The sequence below is a fragment of the Salvelinus alpinus genome, chromosome 6, assembly GCF_045679555.1.
Source record: "Salvelinus alpinus chromosome 6, SLU_Salpinus.1, whole genome shotgun sequence".
In the NCBI taxonomy this organism is placed as follows: domain Eukaryota; kingdom Metazoa; phylum Chordata; class Actinopteri; order Salmoniformes; family Salmonidae; genus Salvelinus; species Salvelinus alpinus.
This window is the reverse complement of record NC_092091.1, coordinates 77644556-77669564: the sequence shown is the minus strand read 5'-3', so window position 1 is coordinate 77669564 and position 25009 is coordinate 77644556. Positions and strand designations below refer to the sequence as shown.

At 43.9% G+C, this 25009-nt stretch overlaps 1 protein-coding gene across 3 annotated transcripts in view; it reads right to left on the bottom strand.

Annotated features, from left to right (window-relative positions):
• Nucleotides 1–11207: 11207 nt before the first annotated feature.
• The window catches only part of LOC139579428 (interferon-induced very large GTPase 1-like), a 116155-nt gene continuing 102353 nt past the window's right edge, over nucleotides 11208–25009 (bottom strand). For all 3 annotated transcript variants that reach the window (XM_071408090.1, XM_071408092.1, XM_071408091.1), the window contains one exon: nucleotides 11208–16999. In XM_071408090.1, the coding sequence (XP_071264191.1) occupies nucleotides 12324–16999 (4676 nt within the window). In that variant the 3' untranslated portion in view covers nucleotides 11208–12323. The remainder of the gene's footprint in view (nucleotides 17000–25009) is intronic.

Below are 25009 nucleotides of genomic sequence, written 5' to 3'. Positions count from 1 at the left end.
GAACATTTTTGTTTTCGTTTACCTTGACGATATCCTGATTTTTTCACCGTCACTCGAGATTCATGTTCAGCACGTTCGACGTGTACTCCAGCGCCTTTTAGAGAATTGTCTCTACGTGAAGGCTGAGAAGTGCGCCTTTCATGTCTCCTCTGTCACATTTCTCGGTTCTGTTATTTCCGCTGAAGGCATTCAGATGGATCCCGCTAAGGTCCAGGCTGTCAGCGATTGGCCCGTCCCTAAGTCACGTGTCGAGTTGCAGCGCTTTCTCGGTTTCGCTAATTTCTATCGGCGTTTCATTCGTAATTTCGGTCAAGTGGCTGCCCCTCTCACAGCTCTGACTTCTGTCAAGACTTGCTTTAAGTGGTCCGGTTCCGCCCAGGGAGCTTTTGATCTCCTCAAGAAGCGTTTTACATCCGCCCCTATCCTTGTTACTCCTGACGTCACTAAACAATTCATTGTCGAGGTTGACGCTTCAGAGGTGGGCGTGGGAGCCATTCTGTCTCAGCGCTTCCACTCTGACGATAAGGTCCATCCTTGCGCTTACTTTTCTCATCGCCTGTCGCCATCGGAGCGCAACTATGATGTGGGTAACCGCGAACTGCTCGCCATCCGCTTAGCCATAGGCGAATGGCGACAGTGGTTGGAGGGGGCGACCGTCCCTTTTGTCGTTTGGACTGACCATAAGAACCTTGAGTACATCCGTTCGGCCAAACGACTTAATGCACGTCAAGCTCGTTGGGCGTTGTTTTTCGCTCGTTTCGAGTTCGTGATTTCCTATCGCCCGGGAAATAAGAACACCAAGCCTGATGCCTTATCCCGTCTCTTTAGTTCTTCTGTGGCTTCTACCGACCCCGAGGGGATTCTCCCTGAAGGGCGTGTTGTCGGGTTGACTGTCTGGGGAATTGAGAGACAGGTAAAGCAAGCACTCACTCACACTGCGTCGCCGCGCGCTTGTCCTAGTAACCTTCTGTTCGTTCCTGTCTCTACTCGTCTGGCTGTTCTTCAGTGGGCTCACTCTGCCAAGTTAGCTGGCCACCCCGGCGTTCGGGGTACGCTTGCTTCTATTCGCCAGCGGTTTTGGTGGCCTACTCAGGAGCGGGACACGCGTCGTTTCGTGGCTGCTTGTTCGGACTGCGCGCAGACTAAGTCAGGTAACTCTCCTCCTGCCGGTCGTCTCAGACCGCTTCCCATTCCTTCTCGACCATGGTCTCACATCGCCTTAGACTTTATTACCGGTCTGCCTTCGTCTGCGGGGAAGACTGTGATTCTTACGGTTATCGATAGGTTCTCTAAGGCGGCACATTTCATTCCCCTCGCTAAGCTTCCTTCCGCTAAGGAGACGGCACAAATCATCATTGAGAATGTGTTCAGAATTCATGGCCTCCCGTTAGACGCCGTTTCAGACAGAGGTCCGCAATTCACGTCACAGTTTTGGAGGGAGTTCTGTCGTTTGATTGGTGCTTCCGTCAGTCTCTCTTCCGGGTTTCATCCCCAGTCTAACGGTCAAGCAGAAAGGGCCAATCAGTCGATTGGTCGCATATTACGCAGCCTTTCGTTTCGAAACCCTGCGTCTTGGGCAGAACAGCTCCCCTGGGCTGAGTACGCTCACAACTCGCTTCCTTCGTCTGCTACCGGTCTATCTCCGTTTCAGAGTAGTCTTGGGTACCAGCCTCCTCTGTTCTCGTCCCAGCTCGCCGAGTCCAGCGTTCCCTCCGCTCAGGCTTTTGTCCAACGTTGTGAGCGCACCTGGAGGAGGGTCAGGTCTGCACTTTGCCGTTACAGGGCGCAGACTGTGAGAGCCGCCAATAAACGTAGGATTAAGAGTCCTAGGTATTGTCGCGGTCAGAGAGTGTGGCTTTCCACTCGTAACCTTCCCCTTACGACAGCTTCTCGCAAGTTGACTCCGCGGTTCATTGGTCCGTTCCGTGTCTCTCAGGTCGTCAATCCTGTCGCTGTGCGACTGCTTCTTCCGCAACATCTTCGTCGCGTCCACCCTGTCTTCCATGTCTCTTGTGTCAAGCCTTTCCTTCGCACCCCCGTTCGTCTTCCCTCCCCCCCCCCCGTCCTTGTCGAGGGCGCTCCTATTTACAAGGTACGGAAGATCATGGACATGCGTTCTCGGGGACGTGGTCACCAGTACTTAGTGGATTGGGAGGGTTACGGTCCTGAGGAGAGGAGTTGGGTTCCATCTCGGGACGTGCTGGACCGTTCGTTGATTGATGATTTCCTTCGTTGCCGCCAGGGTTCCTCCTCGAGTGCGCCAGGAGGCGCTCGGTGAGTGGGGGGGTACTGTCATGTTTTGTCTTTGATCATGTCTTGTCCCTGTGCTTCCCTCTGCTGGTCTTATTAGGTTCTTTCCCTCTTTCTCTCTCTCTCTCTCCTCCGCCCTCTTTCCCTCTCCCGCTCTCTCTCTATCGTTCCGTTCCTGCTCCCAGCTGTTTCTCATTCTCCTAACGACCTCATTTACTCTTTCACACCTGTCCCCTATTTTGCCCTCTGATTAGAGTCCCTATTTCTCCCTCTGTTTTCCGCTTCTGTCCTTGTCGGATTCTTGTTTGATGTTTGCTGTTCCTGTGTCCTTGTTCCGCCCTGTCGTGTTCTTTGCCTTCTTCAGATGCTGCGTGTGAGCAGGTGTCTAGGTCAGCTACGGCCAGTGCCTTCCTGAAGCGACCTGCAGTCTGTGGTCGCGTCTCCAGTCGTTCCTCTCTATTGACGAGAGGATTTCAGTTTCCTGTTTTGGATTACCATTGATAATTTCCAGGAGAATCATTATTTGTTTAATACTGGAATAAAGACTCTGTTACTATTACGTCGCTTTTGGGTCCTCATTCACCAGCATAACAGCATTACCAGGTTGAAATGGATGAGGCTGGGAATAGTCAGAGTGCTGCCGATAGGAGGGTTCGGACATCGAGATGGTCAGTCCACTGAAGAACAGGAAGTCTAGGCCAAGGACTACAGTAAATGCAAGACTTGAATCTGCAAGAATAGCCACAGGAAGTTTAATAGTCTCATCATGCAGTTTTATTATTATACTAATCCAGCCCAAGGGGGTGGTAGGTTCTCCATTGGCCAAATACAATGGTCCCTCCTCCCATGTTCGTAGCTCCTCATGAGGTAATGCCATGTTCTGCCACAGGGCCTCTTGCATCAGTGTATAAGTTGCTCCTGTGTCGATTTTGGCCTTCCCTCTCCAGTTCCTAACAGTCAGAGGAACCAATAGTTGTTGCGGAATAGGAATAAGACCGCTACTTGTGATGTCTAAAGGCTTCATGGGCATTAAGGCTGACCCAATTGTATGCAAGCCACCACGTCTGTCTAGACATTCGGTCTTGTGTCCTTTCCCCGAATCATGACGCTGGACATAGAGCGGGCAAGAACCTGGAGGATGTTGGACTTTACACCTCCAACACATCACTGGACTTTTGACCTGGATCTTGGGTACAAATATCTGAGATGGTTTAGCCCCAGGAGAGCTATGGGTATTCTGGGATGAAGGAACAAGGTTTTTAGTTTGAAGGTGGTGCTTCCAGTCCTTCTCAAACTGAGTCCCCAGACGCACCAGATCATCCACATTCTGCACACGTTCTCGAAGTTGACTAGCAAGGCGGGGAACCATGTTCTTAAGAATGAGTTTGACCATCTCCTGCTCAGTAATGTCAGCCTTCCATCTCCTACATAGAACTCGATAGGAGAAGGCAAAGTCTCGTATTGGCTCTGCTTCACCCTGGACTCTGTTACGAACACGTTCCACCAGTTCATCCCCATAGTCCTCTTTGAGGAAGGCTGAGAGGAATATTTTTTGAAACTCCTCCCAGGTTGACACATGTTCACGGGCTATCTCCCACCAGTCTCTTGATGTACCATGGAGAACACTGCGGAGGGTGGCAAGAACCTCCCAGTCAGTAAGGGGCCGGATAGAAAGAAAATCATTACACTTAGATAAGAAAAACAGGGGATCAACATCATCTTCTGGGCTGCCAAAAGTGGGGAAAAGTAGTTTGATAGGGAGGGAGCGCTCTAGAGGAGGCATGACAGTGGCAGCGGGAGTTCTGTTATTTAACAGTATCTTCAGAGGGGTTTTTGTAGTGCTAACTGTTCCTATTCCGTTACTGGCCAAGCCAGTGGCAGAGGTAAAACCTGAGGGAGGTACAGAAGATTTGTCCAGAAGGGAAAAGCATTTCATTACCTCCTGGTGCAGCTCTTCCATTTGAAGGTCTGTGGCCTTCTGTGCTCTTTCCATCTCATTAACAGTGTTCTTTTGAGTCTGTTCAATCAAAATTCGTAGTTCCCCTGTGAGAGAGTTCTTCATGTCCTCCATGTCCTTCATGTCCTCCTTCAACGACTGAAAGGGAGTGCCTCGCTGTGGTCTGGGCTTTGGAGAAATGGAGCTACTACTTGGAGGCGAAGATCTTCACCGTTGTCACAGACCACGCTGCTCTGCAGTGGGTTCTGGCATCAGGCAAGACCAACAGTCGTCTTATTCGCTGGTCTATCAGACTGCAGAAGTTTGACTTCATCATTGAGTATCGCAAAGGAAAACTGAACGTTGTACCAGATGCCCTTTCTCGGATTACAGAGACTGCCAATGTTTGTCCTCCCTTGTGCAGCACTTACACTACCGCTAAGTGTCTGGATGATTCCTTTCCTCTGGATGATGACAGTGTATGGAGAGCACAGCAGAAGGATGCTGCCATCATGGCGATCCACAAGAGTCTGTCTGAAGACTCGAAGAGTCGTTTCAATGATAAGTATAGCATAATTCAGGATAAAGTGTATCGAAAAACTCCAAGAGGAGATGGAATACACAGCACCCATTATCGCGTCTTCATTCCATCTACATTGAGTGACCAGATAATCCAAGTTTATCATGATAATCCCATGAGTGGCCATCTTGGAGTTTTTAAGACGTATCGAAGACTACAAGAGATGGTTTACTGGCCAGGCATGTGGGTTGATACTCGGAAGTTTGTACAGCAGTGTGAAGTCTGCCAGAAATACAAACCAGACATTGGCAGACCTGCTGGGAAAATGCAGCAGACCGTGATAAACCATCCAAATGAAATGTTGGGAATTGACCTCATGGGACCTTTTCCTCCCAGCCGGGGGACCCGGAATGAATTTTTATTGGTGGTAGTGGACTACTACACACACTCGGTGGAGTTGTTTCCCCTCCGCAAAGCCACTGCATCAGCCATTGTTTTAATTCTGCGACGGGAGGTCTTTACCAGATTCGGAATTCCAGACCAAATCCTCTCTGACCGAGGTCCGCAGTTCTTATCAGGAATATACAAAGAGCTCTGTACCTACTGGGTTGTAATTGCCAAGCTGACCACAGCCTACCATCGTCAGACCAACCTGACCGAGAGGGTAAACCGAACCCTGAAGGGGATGATTGCTTCATTCGTGGGGGATCAGCACACAAGGTGGGATTAGTATCTTCCTGAATTTCGCTTTGCACTGAACTCTGCCGTGCAGGAGACTTCTGGGGTCACTCCCGCCGAACACCACCTGGGAAGACCACTAAAAGGTCCGATGGACAGAGTCTTGCAAAGTTCCAATGTTTCACCTGACTGCCCAGCGTTTGATGCCGTACAACACCACCACACCTTGCTAGCCAGAGTGGAGGCCAGCAAAACCAAAGCCAAACAACGACAGCTGAGAAACTATGACAAACATAGACGAGACGTGTGTTTCCCACCCCAGTCTCGTGTCTGGGTACGTTCACATCATCTGTCAAAGGCGTCTAAGAAGTTCACTGCCAAGCTAGCTTCGAGATGGAAAGGCCCATACCGTGTAGTGCAGCAGTTGGGACCAGTGAACTACTTGGTCTGTTTGGAGGACACTGGGGAAGATGTCAGGACAGTGCATGTTGTTGACCTAAAGCCCTGCTACCCTACGGCAGAAGAGCTAGATCGCAGGCAAAAGCAACACCTGCAGGACCTCTTCGTGGAGGACTCTGATGATGAGGACTTCCCTGGTTTTTTATAACAGGAACATGAACTTGTCAAAGCCTGCATCCTCTCTGTTGCTACAGGCTTTGTTTTTTCATGGGGGGAGGAGTGTGGTGAAATCCTGCACGGAGCCTTCACCGTGCGCTGCCACTTTAAGAGCGCATGAGCAGTAAGGAAGGAGAAAATAAAGACAGCTCATTCAGCTCTTTGGGGAGGAGCTCTTGGGTGGCGCGACAGTTTGATTGTGTGTGCTATGCTGCAGAAGTTTTGTTTGTTTTCAGCGTATGTAGTTTATAACGTATTTAACTCAATCATCGGTGTGATCGCTCTACGTCATGGTTGGTTTCGTTTGGGACCGCGCAGGTTATGGATCGCATGGATTAGTAGCAACATTGTTGCGAAGCTTTAACCTGCAAACCAACAAGCCCTCGGACAGTCGTACACCGGCACCCCTGAAGACCACAGCTAAGATCTCTCTTGTTCCCTTTCTCTCTTTCTCTTCCCTCTATCGTTCCAGTGCTTTACCCTGCAACAGACTCTCTATTTTCCTAATGCACTTCTCATTGAAGTTCATTGGAGCTGGACTATTATTGCCTTGCCAGAAGAATTTGGGAGGTTTCTTGCAAGTGCGTATTGTTATTTGAACTGTATTGAGGTGGGGTGTACTAAGGACATGTGGCTGAGAAGATTGTGGACATATTTAAGGCCTTTGTTGTGTCTATGAACACCCCCCACATTCATACCCTCTGCACTCCTCCACTGGAAGAGAATACAGATTATTGCAAATCTTCTGTTGATGACTGGGTTCTTTCTGGTATGAAGTTGCTGTTAAATTGCTCTGCTATTATTATTATTATTATTATTATTATTATTATTATTGTATGAGGCATGCTTGGTGGGGTTACCAAGAATTGTGGAAGGACTGTGATGTGGGTTTTATAGGGTGTGTATTCTCGTTTCTCTCCACTGGCTATCTGGTAAACAGGCTACACTCTAGGCAGTCTCTTCTGCTGATGTGTGTGGGTCTGGTAGTGGTACTCTCTCTTTTCTACTCTTTTCCTTTCAGCATGGTTAATACCTGCCTGGCGCCCGAACAAAATCTTTCTTTACCCCTCTCTAATAAATACCGCTACACTATCACCAGATAACTGACCTGTTATAGTAGTGTAGATGTCAGAACACTATACTATCACCAGATAACTGACCTGTTATAGTAGTGTAGATGTCAGAACACTATACTATCACCAGTTAACTGACCTGTTATAGTAGTGTAGATGTCAGGACACTATACTGACCTGTTATAGAAGTGTAGATGTCAGGACACTATACTACCACCAGATAACTGACCTGTTTTAGTAGTGTAGATGTCAGAACACTATACTATCACCAGATAACTGACCTGTTATAGTAGTGTAGATGTCAGAACACTATACTACCACCAGATACCTGACCTGTTATAGTAGTGTAGATGTCAGGACACTATACTATCACCAGATAACTGACCTGTTATAGTAGTGTAGATGTCAGGACACTATACTGACCTGTTATAGAAGTGTAGATGTCAGGACACTATACTACCACCAGATAACTGACCTGTTTTAGTAGTGTAGATGTCAGGACACTATACTATCACCAGATAACTGACCTGTTATAGTAGTGTAGATGTCAGGACACTATACTGACCTGTTATAGAAGTGTAGATGTCAGGACAGTATACTACCACCAGATAACTGACCTGTTTTAGTAGTGTAGATGTCAGGACACTATACTACCACCAGATAACTGACCTGTTATAGTAGTGTAGATGTCAGGACACTATACTATCACCAGATAACTGACCTGTTATAGTAGTGTAGATGTCAGGACACTATACTGACCTGTTATAGAAGTGTAGATGTCAGGACACTATACTACCACCAGATAACTGACCTGTTTTAGTAGTGTAGATGTCATAACACTATACTATCACCAGATAACTCACCTGTTATAGTAGTGTAGATGTCAGGACACTATACTGACCTGTTATAGAAGTGTAGATGTCAGGACACTATACTACCACCAGATAACTGACCTGTTTTAGTAGTGTAGATGTCATAACACTATACTATCACCAGACGCCTTGGTTTGTGCTGTGGTGGAGATCTTCGTGGGCTATACTCGGCCTTGTCTCAGGACGGTAAGTTGGTGGTTGAAGATATCCCTCTAGCGGTGTGGGATCTGTGCTTTGGCAAAGTGGGTGGGGTTATATCCTTCCTGTTTGGCCCTGTCTGGGGGTATCATCGGATGGGGCCACAGTGTCTCCTGACCCCTCCTGTCTCAGCCTCCAGTATTTATGCTGCAGTAGTTTATGTGTCGGGGGGCTAGGGTCAGTTGGTTATATCTGGAGTACTTCTCCTGTCTTATCCGGTGTCCTGTGTGAATTTAAGTATGATCTCTCTAATTCTCTCCTTCTCTCTTTCTTTCTCTCTCTCTCGGCGGACCTGAGCCCTAGGACCATGCGTCAGGACTACCGGGCATGATGACTCCATGCTGTCCCCAGTCCACCTGGCCTTGCTGCTGTTCCAGTTTCAACTGTTCTGCCTGCGGCTATGAAACCCTGACCTGTCCACCGGACGTGCTACCTGTCCCAGACCTGCTGTTTTCAACTCTCTAGAGACCGCAGGAGCGGTAGAGATACTCTTAATGATCGGCTATGAAAAGCCAACTGACATTTACTCCTGATTATTATTTGTGAACATTTATGAACATTTGAACATCTTGGCCATGTTTTGTTATAATCTCCACCCGGCACAGCCAGAAGAGGACTGGCCACCCCTCATAGCCTGGTTCCTCTCTCGGTTTCTTCCTAGGTTTTGGCCTTTCTAGGGAGTTTTTCCTAGCCGCCGTGCTTCTACACCTGCATTGATTGCTGTTTGGGGTTTTAGGCTGGGTTTCTGTACAGCACTTCGCGATATTAGCTGATGTTTTTAAGGGCTATATAAAATAAACTTGATTTGATTTGATTTGATAACTGACCTGTTATAGTAGTGTAGATGTCAGGACACTATACCATCACCAGATAACTGACCTGTTATAGTAGTGTAGATGTCAGAACACTATACTATCACCAGATAACTGAACTGTTATAGTAGTGTAGATGTCAGAACACTATACTATCACCATATAACTGACCTGTTATAGCAGTGTAGATGTCAGAACACTATACTATCACCAGATAACTGACCTGTTATAGTAGTGTAGATTTCTAGAACACTATACTATCACCAGATAAATGACCTGTTATAGTAGTGTAGATGTCAGCACACTATACTATCACCAGTTAACTGACCTGTTATAGTAGTGTAGATGTCAGAACACTATACTATCACCAGATAACTGACCTGTTATAGTAGTGTAGATGTCAGAACACTATACTATCACCAGATAACTGACCTGTTATAGTAGTGTAGATGTCAGAACACTATACTATCACCAGATAACTGACCTGTTATAGTAGTGTAGATGTCAGAACACTATACTATCACCAGATAACTGACCTGTTATAGTAGTGTAGATGTCAGAACACTATACTATCACCAGTTAACTGACCTGTTATAGTAGTGTAGATGTCAGAACACTATACTATCGCCAGATAACTGACCTGTTATAGTAGTGTAGATGACAGAACACTATACTATCACCAGATAACTGACCTGTTATAGTAGTGTAGATGTCAGGACACTATACTGACTTGTTATAGTAGTGTAGATGTCAGAACACTATACTACCACCAGATACCTGACCTGTTATAGTAGTGTAGATGTCTAGAACACTATCACCAGATAACTGACCTGTTATAGTAGTGTAGATGTCAGAACACTATCACCAGATAACTGACCTGTTATAGTAGTGTAGATGTCAGAACACTATCACCAGATAACTGACCTGTTATAGTAGTGTAGATGTCAGAACACTATCACCAGATAACTGACCTGTTATAGTAGTGTAGATGTCAGAACACTATACTATCACCAGATAACTGACCTGTTATAGTAGTGTAGATGTCAGAACACTATACTACCACCAGATACCTGACCTGTTATAGTAGTGTAGATGTCAGAACACTATCACCAGATAACTGACCTGTTATAGTAGTGTAGATGTCAGAACACTATACTATCACCAGATAACTGACCTGTTATAGTAGTGTAGATGTCAGGACACTATACTGACTTGTTATAGTAGTGTAGATGTCAGAACACTATACTATCACTAGATACCTGACCTGTTATAGTAGTGTAGATGTCAGAACACTATACTATCACCAGATAACTGACCTGTTATAGTAGTATAGATGTCAGAAGAACGGGAGAACAATGAGGGTGTTGAGGCCAGAGATGTGAGAGATGACTAGTTGAGATTAAAGAGAGTTGAACTAGTAGTAGAACAATTGGCAGGGGCACTGTTGTGTTTTTAAAATCCCAGAATGTAGCTTTAATTATTAAACAAAGGACTACTTGTTTAATTCAACAACACAACCACATACACCTGGGCTCTTTCTCAGTTGTCTAAACATCTGTCCTCTCCTTCACTGATCTGAAAGAGCTGAGCAGGTGAAAGTTAAACCAGTCTAATGATGAGCTTCCTTCCACCATATTGTTTTCACCTCTGAAGTTTTTTCTACGCAGTTGAATGGGAGAGAGGTATTTTTAAGCAATTGGTCTGGGTTACATTTCCACATATGCCATACTCAAACCTTCCTCTATTGGTCAATTCTGGTGTTTATTATCACTAGGGACCGAATAATGTATTACACATCTCAGAGTAACATTGCTGATTTAGGATCAGTTTAGCCTTTCAGATCACATTGAATAATACTACATGGACAGGGAGTACCTGATCCTAGATCTGCACTCTACTCTGAGACGCTTGAAACATAGGACCCCTAGATGTCCACATTATGTGCCTTTATTTTGTCTAACAGCTGATTAAAACGGTCTACAACAGATTCCAACAAGCAATACTGGTGTTCTATTGATGGACAGTATGTTTTAAACCAAATAATGATTTTAAACCAAATAACATTTTAACTTGAATAATGTTTTTAATTGATTGATTTTTATTCATTATGTTCTAGTAACAACATAATACTAAATGGAATGGTTTTTTTTGCTTTCAATTTCAACAATTTCACAATATGTCTACAAACTACTGTATGTGTGTGTTCACTGCAGATGAAAAATAACATTTGTAAGAGACAATAAACAATATCAATATTTTTTAAACTCAACTTTATTTGTCTTCATGGTGATAGTTTGGCTAAATGAAAGCATTTTTCCTGCAGGCTCTACAGCGTTCAATCTCACATCATCATCATCAACCTCAACAAAAATAAACCAAAATGATCATCATCATTAACAACAATAATTAAATTATCATCATCAACAACAATATAATCTTAATCAAATATATAATCACCATTATCAACAATCATCATCATCAATGCAAACATAGTCATTAGCATCCAAAACAACAATCACAGAGCAGTTCTTCAAAACATACTGTATACATCAAGCATACTTGAAGAGTATTAATGAAGTTACATTACAAATGGTCACCGACTATGAATTACACTTCATCCAAACTAATGTGTTCAAAGCAATTAAGTTATTGAACAATTTACTATTTGAAGGTGTGATCAATTAAAAACATATTGTAAATCTACTTAGTAATCATTATTGTTTAAGTAAATTATTTAAAGACCAATAAATGTGTAATACCTGTATATGAAAGAACAAATGCATACTCTCTAAATAAAAAATTACGTTAAGATTAAAAAGTAAAAGGGTCAAATAACAAATACAAAATCCAAGCCAACTGTTTACTACTGAACCATGCAGCATGTCATAATCTGTGAGTAAGGCATATCAAGCCATAGGTTAGATGGCAAAGTAAATTAGAGAAATACAATTATTATAACTGAAAATAAATGATCAACGGCAGACTCTCATTAGTTACCTGTGTATTGTGTTTATTTATGGAAATGATCCATTCACAAAACTCTCAATTATGTTGGTTAACCAGCTGGTGTTGATGTTCACTTTCTTTGCATTTGTATGATTTCTGAATTTGCTAAAAACTTTTTGCTTACATCAACATCATGATTTGTATTTGTATTACTTGATTATAATATTGTATTCATTTCCCATAATACTCAGTGTGAAATGTTTCATTATAAGATCTGTAAATTGACAAGATGTTATATAATTTATCAATGTATCTGAAAATGTGATTTGCCGTGCTGCAGTTGTTCTTTTCAGAATTACATTGGGTATTGCTCAATCTGCATATTATTTAAAAAAATGGAGACTTCTTATAGCTAGTTTAACACTAATCTTTTATGTTGAATGAGCTCTTCAAGCTCTTCATTGCATCATCAGGTGTTAACGCCTTCCAGTCCTCTGGGATATCAGCAGGAAGTGCAGATGTGTCTTTAGCGATGCACACATGAAATTTGGCCATCACATACTTCCAGTAGTCTGTAGTGTCCTTACTGGAATCTCCAGTTATGATCCAGTCAGGGTAATATGTCTGGTAGTCCTTGTAGGGATAAGGTTCTTTTGCTGTTGAGGATATGTAGAATGATCTGCCACTTATCACAAGAGATGAACATATGTCAATAACTAGCACGTTTGTCTCGCTACACCTCCAAGCGCTGAGCCCTTTTGAACGGTGAATGGAGGTGAAGTGTTTGGTATGCTCCTTACCTCCTGCTTCACATGGTGCTTTGCAGAAGGGACATTGCTCCCCACAGCCAAACAGACTGGTGAACATCTCGTTCTGAGGCTTGAATGGCAGAGATCTGAGTCTCTCTTTGATGTCTCCTCCTTTGTTGTACTCAGCTGCCAGTGACTGCTCCATTTCTCCCACTAACTCTGTGAGGTAAACAGCAAACTGTTCTCTGTTTGCTTCTTCAGGAATAAGCCTACGAATGGAATCCAGAGCATCTTTGGGAAAGACAAGCTTCTCACTAAGAGCATCGCAAATATTGTTAATGAACGTCTTGATATCATTTACATTAGCTTCACTGCTGACATTTGAAATGGCAGCAATTATGATTTTGACTATCTCTGACAGATGTTTTATCTCTAGTTTCTTAAGACTGTTCTCCTCTGAGAGTCGTTGGACAATCTGGTCAAACAGCCAGTCCTTCACAAACCTTTCATAATGGTTAATGTACTCTCTATATTTCTCATATTCTCCATCAGTCAGGAGTTGTTTCAACATGGAGAACTGGAAAGCTACTCGGGTGCTGTAATCCTCTGACCCTTCACCTGTCTTCACTTCATCAATCACATCAGGACCAATCAATCTGGTCACATAATCCTGTACAGCTGGCTCTAGACAGAGCTTCGTGAAGTCCCCAGCTTTCTTTTGGCACTGGTCTCGGTTATGAAATAAGTCTATGAACTCAGTAAGGTACTTCTTCTTAGACTTTTCCAGACACTTCCGTGGGTCATTGACTTCAATGAAATCATCATGCATCTTCTGGAACTCTCTGGCTGCTCTGCCACAGATGTGTTGTTTGAGAGAAACCTCACATTCCTCACTGACTTTAACTTGTGTGTGTTGTTGTAATGTTTTGTCAACTATTCTAAGCAGTTCTTTGATGTGAGTGTCATGGTAATCAGTTTTGCTTTTCACCCTCAGGGTTATAAACTCCTGACACTGTCTTATGATGTCATCACAGAGATCTTGTAGTTTTTTCCGGTGATAGTTGGGATCATCATACTTTGCTATGTTTTTAGCCGGCTGCCACCAACTCGCTGATTCCAAAACAAAAGCTTTTCTCCCACAATCCACCAGTCTGGTTCCAACCACCATCTTGTTGACATGACTCCCCCTCGTTGTCAGATTATCACGTAACATGAGGAAGGTATCTTGAGCCACATCTCTACTTGGGAGTCCTTTGAAAGTTATCTCAGACAGAGTGTTCCTCCACATGATTTCAAACTCTTCACTGAGGGCCTCATCTGATAAAACAGATTCTTTCTGTCTACAGTTCTGCAGCAGAGCCAGAACCTGTTTTTCCATTGTACTTGTCTGAGAACTCTTGATGTTGTCCAGTTCTGTCATTCCCTCTTTGATCTCAACAGCTCCTTGCAGTTTGTTCCTCACTGTGTTTTCTGTCTCTCGTCTCAGTGTTTTGGCACTGGACACAAAGTCCTCCTTGTATTTTTCCACCAGATTGACATGGCCATCTTCCTTTTCAAAGTATTTCACTAGATTGTCATGGATTTCCTTTTCTCCCAATGACAGTTTCCCAGATGCTTCTCTCATCAAGTCTTGTAGCACATCTCTTATGGACCTCTGGGGATATTGATCTGTCATTCCAATATTGGATATTTTAGTTTCAGCACTCACCATCCATTTATACATCTCCTTCTGGAAGGCCCATTCCCAACCATTGTATTCAGAGCATAATCTGGAGTACGCATCTGCAACCAAGCTGTTTCTGAAACTAAAGATGAATTTCTCAAATTTCACTGCCTCCCACAAGGTTTGTGTCCAATTCAAGAAATGTGTCAAGTCATCATTTCTCTGGCATTTTCTGAAATCTTTCATCAAGGTCTTCTTGAAGCTGTACACAGCCTCACTGTATCCAGCATTGACTGGAGCCATCGGGGGAGTCCCATGCCAGAGTCCTGGGATGTAGCAGCAGCTTGTGTCTGGATCATACTCCATCACGTCAGTGAACTTGGTGATGTTCTCCTTCTTCTCCATTCTGGCTGCTGCCTGGGTCATCTCATTCAACTGTTCCAACAACTTCTTCCTGTCCCTCATGTTGTTGTCATGAGCAGACATGTCTGACACATTCTGGTGCACAAAATGACATATTGGCTTCTTCCCCACTTCCTTCATCCTGATAAAAGCATGAACAACAATCTGCAGAATGTCTTTCATCTCTGTGGAGTTCTCCATGGCGATGTTGATGATAGTGACATCACTGAGTCCTATCACCAGTGTGGCCAGTTCATTGTCATGTTCATGGCTGTCATCTAGTTGAGCCAGCTCTGGTGATTTCAACCCCTCTGTGTCAATCACCATGATGAAGTCACATTTCAGCTCCTCCTTGAGTTCTTTGTTGACTTTAATCAGTAGCATGAAGGCCCCTCTGGTGCATCTTCCACTGCTGACAGCAAACTGGACTCCAAACATGGTGTTGAGGAGAGTGGACTTCCCTGTGCTTTGGACCCCTAAAACTGTCACAACCCGGATCTTGCTGTTAGAGTCCACAAGAGTATTAAGTTGAGTCAGTACAGCTGATATCCATTTCAGAGGGATATTTGATGCATCTCCATCCACAAGCTCAACGGGGAAACCATCCAACAGCATCTGAGCACACAATCCAGGGAGATGCTCCATCTGTTTCCTTTGAAGGATGTTTTCAGGGAGGGAGCAGGAAGCTTCATATAACTGGCCCAACTCACGAAGGAAGTGTTCAAGACCCAAGGAACAATCAGATAATTGCTTATCCAAATGTTTAATGTCATCTTTTCTCTCAGGAGAATGTTGGCAAAGATTTTTGTACTGGTCCCGCAAAGCAGACAGGTTCTGACGTGACAGATTGTCCAGATTTATCCGCATCCATTTGAGGAAATAGGAACGCTCCGCTCCTGAACCTGACAATCCTAAAATGAAGCTTGCCATTGCATCTGACATGTCACATGTATATTGTTTCTTTCTCAGCTCTTCCTCCTTTTTCTTCAAAGAGCTCTTGTAGTGTTCAATGTTTTGTTCCCCTGCTTTTCTCAGTCTACATCTCTCTTTCTCCAACTGGGAAAGCTCTTTCCAGATTTGCCCTTGTAATTGTAGTTGTTTGTCTTTGAATTTAATTGTGTCTTTGATGTTACTGGTGATTTCATCTGCCATCTTCCTGGCACTCTGACACTCATCACTGTCTTCATCAACCAGAATCTTACTCTGACGAGCCACGGTAGCCATGTTTTCAATTGTCAATCTGTTTTTACTTTTTTCGATGATGTCACCTACAGATGACTGCAGGGTTTTGACAAATTCTACATCATTCTGCTTCTTCTTCACAATCACATTTGTTGGGTTGATACTGTAGTTTGTGATCATTTTCTTCAATGTGTCCACCCTGAATGTTTTATTCTGAGAGTTGACAACCAGAAATAGCTCTGTTTTTGTGATTTTGCCTGCCAAAACCTTGAGATCTGCCTCAAAATCATCAATGAAAATGTAAACTGCAGCTGATGTTTGACACAGAAAGGAGAACTGTGTTTCAAAAGACTTGATGTCTCCTCTGAGATTGGCCACCGCCACAGGCTTAGTGAACATGTCTATGTTTCTGTTCCCACATGGAAAGTACCAGCTGATTTCAACCAGTCCATCTGAGACTTGACGAGGGACATCTCCACATTCCACATCATCATGAACAAATGTATCATGGTACTGTTGAGGGTTACTAAGCAACTTGTTCGAAATCTGAGACTTTGACAAGCTGCTCTTTCCTATCCTAACAAAGGACACCATCGGAATATCAGAGACAACAATTCTCTCCTCCACAAAAGCATTTGTGGCCGTTTGGGAAGAGGGTCTGAACTTCCTCACTATGTCCCTCAAGGCCCACAACATAAGAGTGCTTTGTTCTGTGTCACAGTTGGGCAGCAGAAGAGGAACAGCAAACTGACACATGGACATTTTCTGGACCATCTCCTGCTGCAAGAAACCATCTGAACACAGAAACAGGGCAGTTATCAGGTCCAGTGGATTAATGACATTGCTGCAATCAGTGTCAGTGTCCAGGTTGTCTACATCACAATAGGAAACCTCCTGGTCAGTGGTCAGACATTTCACACTCCTAGCATTCACATTTGCCATCATTAATTTCTTAAGGAAGGCCCCTGGAAGTGACTGCATAGTGGTAAGAGGTTCATCTGATGTAGTATCAGCATTTATCTCAAGGACAGAACTTAACGTCAGCTTGTTTTCATAATGATCTTCTAGTCCGGTCTTTGACAACAGCTCCCTGAGAAAAGGTCCTGTAAATAGAAATGAAAAGAGAGCCATGATTACAAATCATCTTCAACGTGTAGCAGAAAAGCACACTAACAGGTGTTTTACACTGTACTTTGCATGTTAAAGTTAAAGCAAGCAGAGGCAGACCATCTCTGTGACACAATGACTCACAGAAATGGAAGCAAGCAAATTAATTCAGATACAGTTTGAGTTGTGAATCCATTGAGCTCCTTAACTCCTACGGGAGCTGTTATGAGATCAGATATGGTAGGGTATTTTTACTGCCATATTACTGCAACACCAATTAACCTGTTATGGCTGAAGGAGCAGCATTGAGTAATCTGGAAAGAGGTGGCCATTTCAAACGGCCTCGTACTCAATTCTTGCTTGTACAATATGAATATTATTATTAATATTGGATAGAAAACACTCTCTAGTTTCTAAAAACGTTTGAATTATGTCTCTAGGTGAAACAGAACCCTTTTTACACCTCATTTCCTATCCGGAAGTGAGATTTCAAAAAGCTAAGTCGCTCTTCAAAAGCTTGTCTATAAAAGGTCATGTCACTTAGGACTGTAGAAACACGTCATGCACCTTCCTCTGGGTCTCATGCGGAAGTGAGAACAGAAAGCAGTTGAATATCTCGTTCAGAGAATGCATACACCCTCTTTGAATGAGACGACCGCAATAATATATTTTTCCTGAGGCACGAACTCGGACCAGGACTCTCCACCTGGAAAACGGTCGTTCTCGATGAATATGACATCTGGCTTCGATTTTTTTTGATACATGTCACAATATCATCCTAAAGTATGTTTTTTAAATATAGTTTAATTATATTATTTAAATTTATTCGGGATTTTATACGTGATGCGTAGGACTAATTTTTTTCAAGATGGAGAGGTTAGCACAGGAAGGCCAGTGTGCTTGCTAATTCAAGAGGGATATAGTTCGTTTTGGATCGAAACAAACCTGGTTCTGAACAAAAGACCCATTGTACAACATTCTGAATGAAGATCAACAAAGATAAGGACCCAATTTGGGATGCTATTTCATATATATCTGTCGAACTGTGCTATGCTATGCTATGCTACCGTTTGCCTTGAGTCAATGCTGTTGCTATTGTAGTAAGCTAATATGACGATATATTGTGTTTTCGCTGTAAAACACTTAAAGAATCGGAAATATTGTCTGTATTCACAAGATCTTTGTCTTTCATTCGCTATCCACCATATATTTTTCTGAAATGTTTTATGATGAGTAATTAGGAGTTGACGTTGGTGTCTGTATTTTCTCTGGCTACTCCCGTGCTATTTCTGACTGTAGCTATAATGGTAGCTATGATGGTAGCAGTAATGTAAAACTGATTTATAGCTGAAATATGCACATTTTTCGAACAAAACATAGATTTATTGTGTAACATGTTATAGGACTGTCATCTGAGGTAGTTTTTTCTAGGTTATTTAGGTTAGTTCTAGGTTAGTTAGGTTGGCTTTGCATGCTAGCTGCATGCTAGCTGCATGCTACCGGTGCTGTGAAAGAATGTCTGTCTCTCTTTTTGTTTTTGGTGGTGAGCTAACATAAATATATGTGGTGTTTTCGCTGTAAAACATTTAAAGAATCTGAAATATTGTCTGTATTCACAAGATCTTTGTCTTTCATTTGCTATCCACCATATATTTTTCTGAAATGTTTTATGATGTGTAATTAGGTAGTTGAAGTTGGTGTCTGTATTTACTCTGCCTACTCCCGTGCTATTTCTGACTGTAGCTTTGATGGTAGCATGAATGTAAAACTGATTTATAGCTCAAATATGCACATTTTTCGAACAAAACATAGATTTATTGTGTAACATGTTATAGGACTGTCATCTGAGGTAGTTTTTTCTAGGTTATTTAGGTTAGTTCTAGGTTAGTTAGGTTGGCTTTGTGCATGCTACCGGTGCTATGAAAAATGTCTGTCCTCTTTTGTATTTGGTGGTGAGCTAACATAAATATAGGTGGTGTTCTTGCTGTAATACATTTAAAAAATCGGACATGTTGGCTAGATTCACAAGATCTTTATCTTTCAAATGGTGTATTGGACTTTTTAAATTTTTTTAAAAAAATATTTAAAAAAAATAGATTTTGAATTTCGCGCCCTGCACTTTGAGCTGGATGTGTCGGGCTTGCAGCCTCTTGCAGCCTTAACAGGTTTTAATATCCATTCAATTGAGAAATTATCAGCTAACGGTGTTTATTGTGATAGAACTATATCAGTATCTCTATACATTACAGCATGGAATAAAGGTACAATAACATGTCCTGTTTCTAGATCTATATCAGTATCTCTATACATTACAGCATGGAATAAAGGTACAATAACATGTCCTGTTTCTAGATCTATATCAGTATCTCTATACATTACAGCATGGAATAAAGGTACAATAACATGTCCTGTTTCTAGAACTATATCAGTATCTCTATACATTACAGCATGGAATAAAGGTACAATAACATGTCCTGTTTCTAGATCTATATCAGTATCTCTATACATTACAGCATGGAATAAAGGTACAATAACATGTCCTGTTTCTAGAACTATATCAGTATCTCTATAAATTACAGCATGGAATAAAGGTACAATAGCATGTCCTGTTTCTAGATCTATATCAGTATCTCTATACATTACAGCATGGAATAAAGGTACAATAACATGTCCTGTTTCTAGAACTATATCAGTATCTCTATACATTACAGCATGGAATAAAGGTACAATAACATGTCCTGTTTCTAGATCTATATCAGTATCTCTATACATTACAGCATGGAATAAAGGTACAATAACATGTCCTGTTTCTAGATCTATATCAGTATCTCTATACATTACAGCATGGAATAAAGGTACAATAACATGTCCTGTTTCTAGAACTATATCAGTATCTCTATACATTACAGCATGGAATAAAGGTACAATAACATGTCCTGTTTCTAGAACTATATCAGTATCTCTATACATTACAGCATGGAATAAAGGTTCAATAACATGTCCTGTTTCTAGAACTATATCAGTATCTCTATACATTACAGCATGGAATAAAGGTACAATAACATGTCCTGTTTCTAGAACTATATCAGTATCTCTATACATTACAGCATGGAATAAAGGTTCAATAACATGTCCTGTTTCTAGAACTATATCAGTATCTCTATACATTACAGCATGGAATAAAGGTACAATAACATGTCCTGTTTCTAGAACTATATCAGAATCTCTATACATTACAGCATGGAATAAAGGTACAATAACATGTCCTGTTTCTAGAACTATATCAGTATCTCTATACATTACAGCATGGAATAAAGGTACAATAACATGTCCTGTTTCTAGAACTATATCAGTATCTCTATACATTACAGCATGGAATAAAGGTACAATAACATGTCCTGTTTCTAGAATTATATCAGTATCTCTATACATTACAGTATGGAATAAAGGTACAATAACATGTCCTGTTTCTAGAACTATATCAGTATCTATATACATTACAGCATGGAATAAAGGTACAATAACATGTCCTGTTTCTAGATCTATATCAGTATCTCTATACATTACAGCATGGAATAAAGGTACAATAACATGTCCTGTTTCTAGATCTATATCAGTATCGCTATACATTACAGCATGGAATAAAGGTACAATAACATGTCCTGTTTCTAGAACTATATCAGTATCTCTATACATTACAGCATGGAATAAAGGTACAATAACATGTCCTGTTTCTAGATCTATATCAGTATCTCTCTACATTACAGCATGGAATAAAGGTACAATAACATGTCCTGTTTCTAGAACTATATCAGTATCTCTATACATTACAGCATGGAATAAAGGTACAATAACATGTCCTGTTTCTAGAACTATATCAGTATCTCTATACATTACAGCATGGAATAAAGGTACAATAACATGTCCTGTTTCTAGAACTATATCAGTATCTCTATACATTACAGCATGGAATAAAGGTACAATAACAGGTCCTGTTTCTGTTGCATGATGCAGCTTGATGTACAAGTAGGGTACACACCCTGGACAGGAAGCTAGTCTATTACAGGGCCTTACCCCCAATATATCTTCTTAATGCTGAGTGCCAAGCAGAGACTCATTTAGTCTCCTTAATGTTGAATGCCAAGCAGTGACTCATTTAGTCTCCTTAATGCTGAGTGCCAAGCAGAGACTCATTTAGTCTCCTTAATGATTAGTGCCAAGCAGAGACTAATTTAGTCTCCTTAATGCTGAGTGCCAAGCAGAGACTCATTTAGTCTCCTTAATGCTGAGTGCCAAGCAGAGACTCATTTAGTCTCCTTAATGCTGAGTGCCAAGCAGAGACTCATTTAGTCTCCTTAGTGCTGAGTGCCAAGCAGAGACTCATTTAGTCTCCTTAATGCTCAGTGCCAAGCAGAGACTCATTTAGTCTCCTTAATGCTGGGTGCCAAGCAGAGACTGATTTAGTCTCCTTAATTCTGAGTGCCAAGCAGAGACTCATTTAGTCTCCTTAATGCTGAGTGCCAAGCAGAGACTGATTTAGTCCCAGTTTTACACTGTTTGGTATGACTCGGCTGGGGATCAAACTCCCAACCTACCAATCACAGCGCGGACACTAACCACAAGGCCAGTGGTTGGTCGAATGAGACACCAAAATATTCTGGACAATCCTTGCATACACCGTTTTCTCAGCACTTTTGGCTGTTGTTGCGTCACATGACTTCCTGGATAAGCTGATGATGGAAAGTGTCCCGATGTAACTAAACATCTGGACACCAAATGTTCATCCAAGTATTATGTGTAATTATTGAAGAACCACGTTAATGACAGTAGCAATTTTGGTTTTATGAATCAAGGTAAGGTGTCTGTTTCGGTTAGAAGCAATTGATTTAGAAAATCAAAATCATTCGGATTTGTGTGCCAGTAAAAACTGTTTTTACAACGTAACATAAGACGCAAAAAGTTACTTCGTTACACTGTATTTCAGAAAAATTGACAGCTGTCACATTCTGACCATAGTTCTTGTGTGTTTTGCTTGTTTTAGTGTTGGTCAGGACGTGAGCTTGGTGGGCATTCTATGTTGTGTGTCTAGTTTGTCTGTTTCTATGTTTGGCCTCATATGGTTCTCAATCAGAGGCAGATGTTTTGTGTTGTCTCTGATTGGGAATCATATATAGGTGGCTTGTTTTGTGTTGGGATTTGTGGGTGGTTGTTTCCTGTCTTTGTGTTTCTCTGCACCAGCTAGGACTGTATCGGTTTGCCACATTTATTATTTTGTTATTTGTAAGTGTTCACAGTTTTGTAATTAAACATGTTGAGCACTGGCTTAGCTGCGTGTTGGTCCGATCCTTGCTACACCTTCTCTTCTCGTGAAGAGGAGGAAGGCTGCCGTTACAGAACCACCCACCAAACTCGGACCAAGCAGCGTGGCTACGGGCAGCAGCAGCAGCAGCAGCAGCAGCGAGTTCAGGAATGGACATGGGAGGACGAGCTGGACAGAGCCAGAGGAATATCGCCGCCCCAAAGCGGAGCTGGAGGCAGCGAAAGCGGAGAGGCGGCGTTTTGAGGAGCTATCTCGGCAGCGTGAGCAGGATCTGGGTTATACCACTTGGGAGGAAATAGACAGGTGGTCGTTCGACCCAGGGAGAGTGCCGGAGCCCGCCTGGGATTCCATGGAGCAATGTGCAGAGGGATACCGGCGAATGAGGTTAGCACGACACGGTAGGAAACCCGAGAAGAAACCCCAAAAATGTCTTGGGGGGGGGGGGGGGGGGGCTAAAGGGGAGTGTAGCTGGGTCAAGTAGGAGACTTGAGCCAACTCCCCCTGCTTACCGTAAGGAGCCAAGGATGGAACCAGAGCCAGTGAGGGCGGTATTGGAAGTGAGCGAAGTAGAGACTGTGAAGGATCTAATGGGGAAATTGGAGGAGAGAGAAATGAGGGATTTGCTGGTTTGGTGCATGAGGCACGGCATCCGCCCGACGGAGCGTGTCAGGGATTTGATGTCACCTGAGTCAGCTCTCCATACTCGTCCTGAGGTGCGGGCTAGCCGTCTGGTGAAGACTGTGCCAGCCTCACGCACCAGGCCTCCTGTGCGCCTTCCTAGCCCTGCACGTCCTGTGCCAGCTCAGCGCACCAGCTCTCCTGTGGCAGCCCCATGCACCAGCTCTCCGGTGCCGGCGCCACGTACCAGGCCTCCAGTTCCAGCACCCCGCACTCGCCTTGAGGTGCGTGCCCTCAGCCCAGTACCATCGGTGCCAACACCACGCACCAGGCTTCCTGTGCGTCTCCAGAACTCTGTTCCTCCTCCACGCACTCTCCCTGTGGTGCGTGTCTCCAGCCCGGTAGCAGCAGTTCCGGTACCACGCACCAGGCCTATAGTGCGCCTTGAGAGTCCAGTGTGCCCTGTTCCTGCTCCCCGCACTCGCCTAGTGGTGCGTGTCTCCAGTCCGGTACCACCAGTTCCGGCACCACGCACCAGGCCTACTGTGCGCCTCAGCAGGTCAGAGCTGCCCGCCTGCCCAGCGCCATCTGAGCTGCCTGCCTGCTCAGCGCCGTCTGAGCTGCCTGCCTGCCCAGCGCCGTCTGAGCTGCCTGCCTGCCCAGCGCCGTCTGAGTTGCCTGCCTGCCCAGCGCCGTCTAAGCTGCCTGCCAGCCCAGCGCCGTCTGAGCTGCCTGCCTGTCCAGCGCCATCTGAGCCATCCGTCTGCCCAGCGCCATCTGAGCCATCCTTCTGCCCAGCGCCATCTGAGCTGCCCGTCTGTCCTGAGCCGTCAGAGCTGCCCGTCTGTCCCGAGCCGTCAGAGCCGCCCGTCTGTCCCGAGCCGTCAGAGCCGCCCGTCTGTCCCGAGCCGTTAGAGCCGCCCGTCTGTCCCGAGCCGTTAGAGCCGTCTGTCAGTCAGGAGCCGCTAGAGCCGTCCGTCAGTCAGGAGCCGCCAGCCAGTCAGGAGCCGCCAGCCAGTCAGGAGCTGCCAGAGCCGCCCTCCAGTCATGAGCTGCCTTCCAGTCACGAGCTGCTTTCCAGTCATGAGCTGCCCTCCAGTCATGAGCTGCCCTCCAGTCATGAGCTGCCCTCCAGTCATGAGCTGCCCTCCAGTCATGAGCTGCCCTCCAGTCATGAGCTGCCCTCCAGTCATGAGCTGCCCTCCAGTCAGGAGCTGCCATTCAGTCCGGAGCTGCCATTCAGTCCGGAGCTGCCATTCAGTCCGGAGCTGCCATTCAGTCCGGAGCTATCTCTCTGTTCTGTGCTACCTCTCTGTCCTGAGCTACCTCTCTGTCCTAAGCTACCTCTCGGTTCGGAGCTGTCTCCTCAGTCTGATGGGGCCCTTTGTGAGGGTTGATAGGCCAAGGTCGGCGGCGAGGGTCGCCACTCAAAGGACGCTAAGGAGGGGGACAAAGACAATGGTGGAGTGGTGTCCTCGTCCAGCGCCGGAGCCGCCACCGCGGACAGATGCCCACCCAGACCCTCCCCTAGAGTTTTAGGGGTGCGTTCGGAGTCCGCACCTCAGGAGGGGGGTACTGTCACGTTCTGACCATAATTCTTGTGTGTTTTGCTTGTTTTAGTGTTGGTCAGGACGTGAGCTGGGTGGGCATTCTATGTTGTGTGTCTAGTTTGTCTGTTTCTATGTTTGGCCTCATATGGTTCTCAATCAGAGGCAGATGTTTTGTGTTGTCTCTGATTGGGAATCATATATAGGTGGCTTGTTTTGTGTTGGGATTTGTGGGTGGTTGTTTCCTGTCTTTGTGTTTCTCTGCACCAGCTAGGACTGTATCGGTTTGCCACATTTATTATTTTGTTATTTGTAAGTGTTCACAGTTTTGTAATTAAACATGTTGAGCACTGGCTACGCTGCGTGTTGGTCCGATCCTTGCTACACCTTCTCTTCTCGTGAAGAGGAGGAAGGCTGCCGTTACAACAGCTGGATCCAGGATTCTTACAGAGTTTCAAGTTCAATGTCTAATTTAACTGTTAAATGTTTACCATATTATATAATGATGAACATAAATGTAG